The sequence below is a fragment of the Euprymna scolopes genome, chromosome 16 (assembly GCF_053919585.1).
Source record: "Euprymna scolopes isolate OS-2025 chromosome 16, ASM5391958v1, whole genome shotgun sequence".
NCBI lineage: Eukaryota > Metazoa > Mollusca > Cephalopoda > Sepiida > Sepiolidae > Euprymna > Euprymna scolopes.
Genome location: NC_136497.1, coordinates 86,343,700 through 86,345,469, shown reverse-complemented (window position 1 = coordinate 86,345,469; position 1,770 = coordinate 86,343,700). Strand labels below are relative to the sequence as shown.

At 32.4% G+C, this 1,770-nt stretch overlaps 1 protein-coding gene across 1 annotated transcript in view; it reads left to right on the top strand.

The window, feature by feature from the left end:
- Window positions 1–1,208, top strand: part of LOC145296198 (uncharacterized) — a 55,060-nt gene extending 53,852 nt beyond the window's left edge. Inside the window, exon 3 of the mRNA XM_080142407.1 lies at window positions 684–1,208. Within this exon, the coding sequence (XP_079998533.1) occupies window positions 684–1,208 (525 nt within the window). The remainder of the gene's footprint in view (window positions 1–683) is intronic.
- The last annotated feature ends 562 nt before the right edge of the window (window positions 1,209–1,770 follow it).

Genomic DNA, 1,770 nt, shown 5'->3' with positions numbered 1-1,770 from the left:
CTGGTGATTTGTTTACTTTTTGCCAAGGGTGGATTTTACTGAAACATCTCATATATATATATATATATATATATATATATATATATATATATATATATATATATGTATTAAAAATGTGAGAAATTACATAATTATTTTCATAGTTAAACAACGTATATATATATATATATATATATATATATATATATATATATATATATATATATATTCAAAATGTGAGAAATTACATAATTATTTTCATAGTCAAACAACGTCGCACCTTACAAAAGCCACGGCAGTCAAAAAACCAGATGTCCAAGATTCGAGTTTCGTTCTCATTTGGGCTCATCAGTTAGACATATGTAAATGACAATAAGACAGATGACATATCCAAATGAGGGCGAAACTCGAGTCTTAGAACTCCGGTTTGTTTGCTGTCATGGCTCTTGTGAGTTGCGGCGTTGTTTGACTGTGGAAATAATTATATATATACATGGAAATAATTAATTGCGATGGAACCATTGGCGATATTATTTCTTCTTCGTTCTACGTATGATCTTCTGCCTAAGTCGACCAATCTAAAATTATGGGAGTATACCGATTCAAACCTGTGTTTTTCATGTAAACAGGATCGGGGCACTCTGCGCTATGTGCTATCTGCATGACCCAAATTGCTTCAGTTGTCCACATGTTGACATAATCAGGTACTGGAGATAATTATTGAATTGCTGAGAACACAATATGAGTCAGCAAACCAACAACCAGTGACAGTCAAGCAACCCACAATCCAGTTTCACAAAGAAGGGGAACATCCTGTGAGGAGGAAAAAGTCTGAAGTGAAGCTGTTGAATGGAGCTAATGACTGGAAAATCTCGGCGGATCTGTTTACATCTCTACAATTTCAAGCCCACATAATCCAAACTGAAAAACGACCAGACATTGTAGGATGGTCTGACACAAAGAAGAGTGTCCTCCTGATAGAATTTACGGTCCCCTGGGAGGAGAGTGTAGAAGACGCACATGAACGAAAGAAAAATCGTTACGAAACACTACGTGCCGATTGCAGAGAAAAGAATTGGAAGTGTATTGTAATTCCTGTTGAGATGGGTTGTCGTGGGTTTCTAGGCCACTCAGTCATTTTGCTTCTTACAAAACTGAAAATAACCGGCCAGAAGCTGAAAGATGCCTCTAATCGACTTAAAATCACAACTCAACAAGCCTCAGCTTGAATCTGAGCGAAGGAAAAAAACTTCAGCATGAATAGTCGTGAGAATTGAACTACCGTCGCAGGTTAAAAAACGAAAATTAAAAGGACATAAAATAATTAATATGAAAAACATTCAAAATTAACTGTTACTTTGAAAAAAAAAACTAACGTTATTTATTTTTGTTTATTTAGTTATGCAGTTATTATCTGTATTGGTTTCATTTTCTTATTATTTTATATTTTTTATATATTTTTTTAAATATTTTTATTTATCTATTCATTCTATTTTTATTTATTTATTTATTTCCATAAAATCACGAACAGTCTATTTCAACAGACTAGCAGTCGCATGGTCAGATATATTTTTCAAAGAATAAAATGTACTTCGGTAACGGCGATTTTGTTTTATTTAAAAAAAATAAAAAAAATACGCTGCGTATTAAATTATCAAACTACAAGGGAGTTAATTCAAATCTCAAAATATTTTATTCAAGGGAAAGAACTCTTGTTTTTGTTTTTCGCATGTATTCTCGCGCGTTCAATGTTAGTTTTTTTTTCTCTTTCTTTTTTTTTCTTTCTCTCTT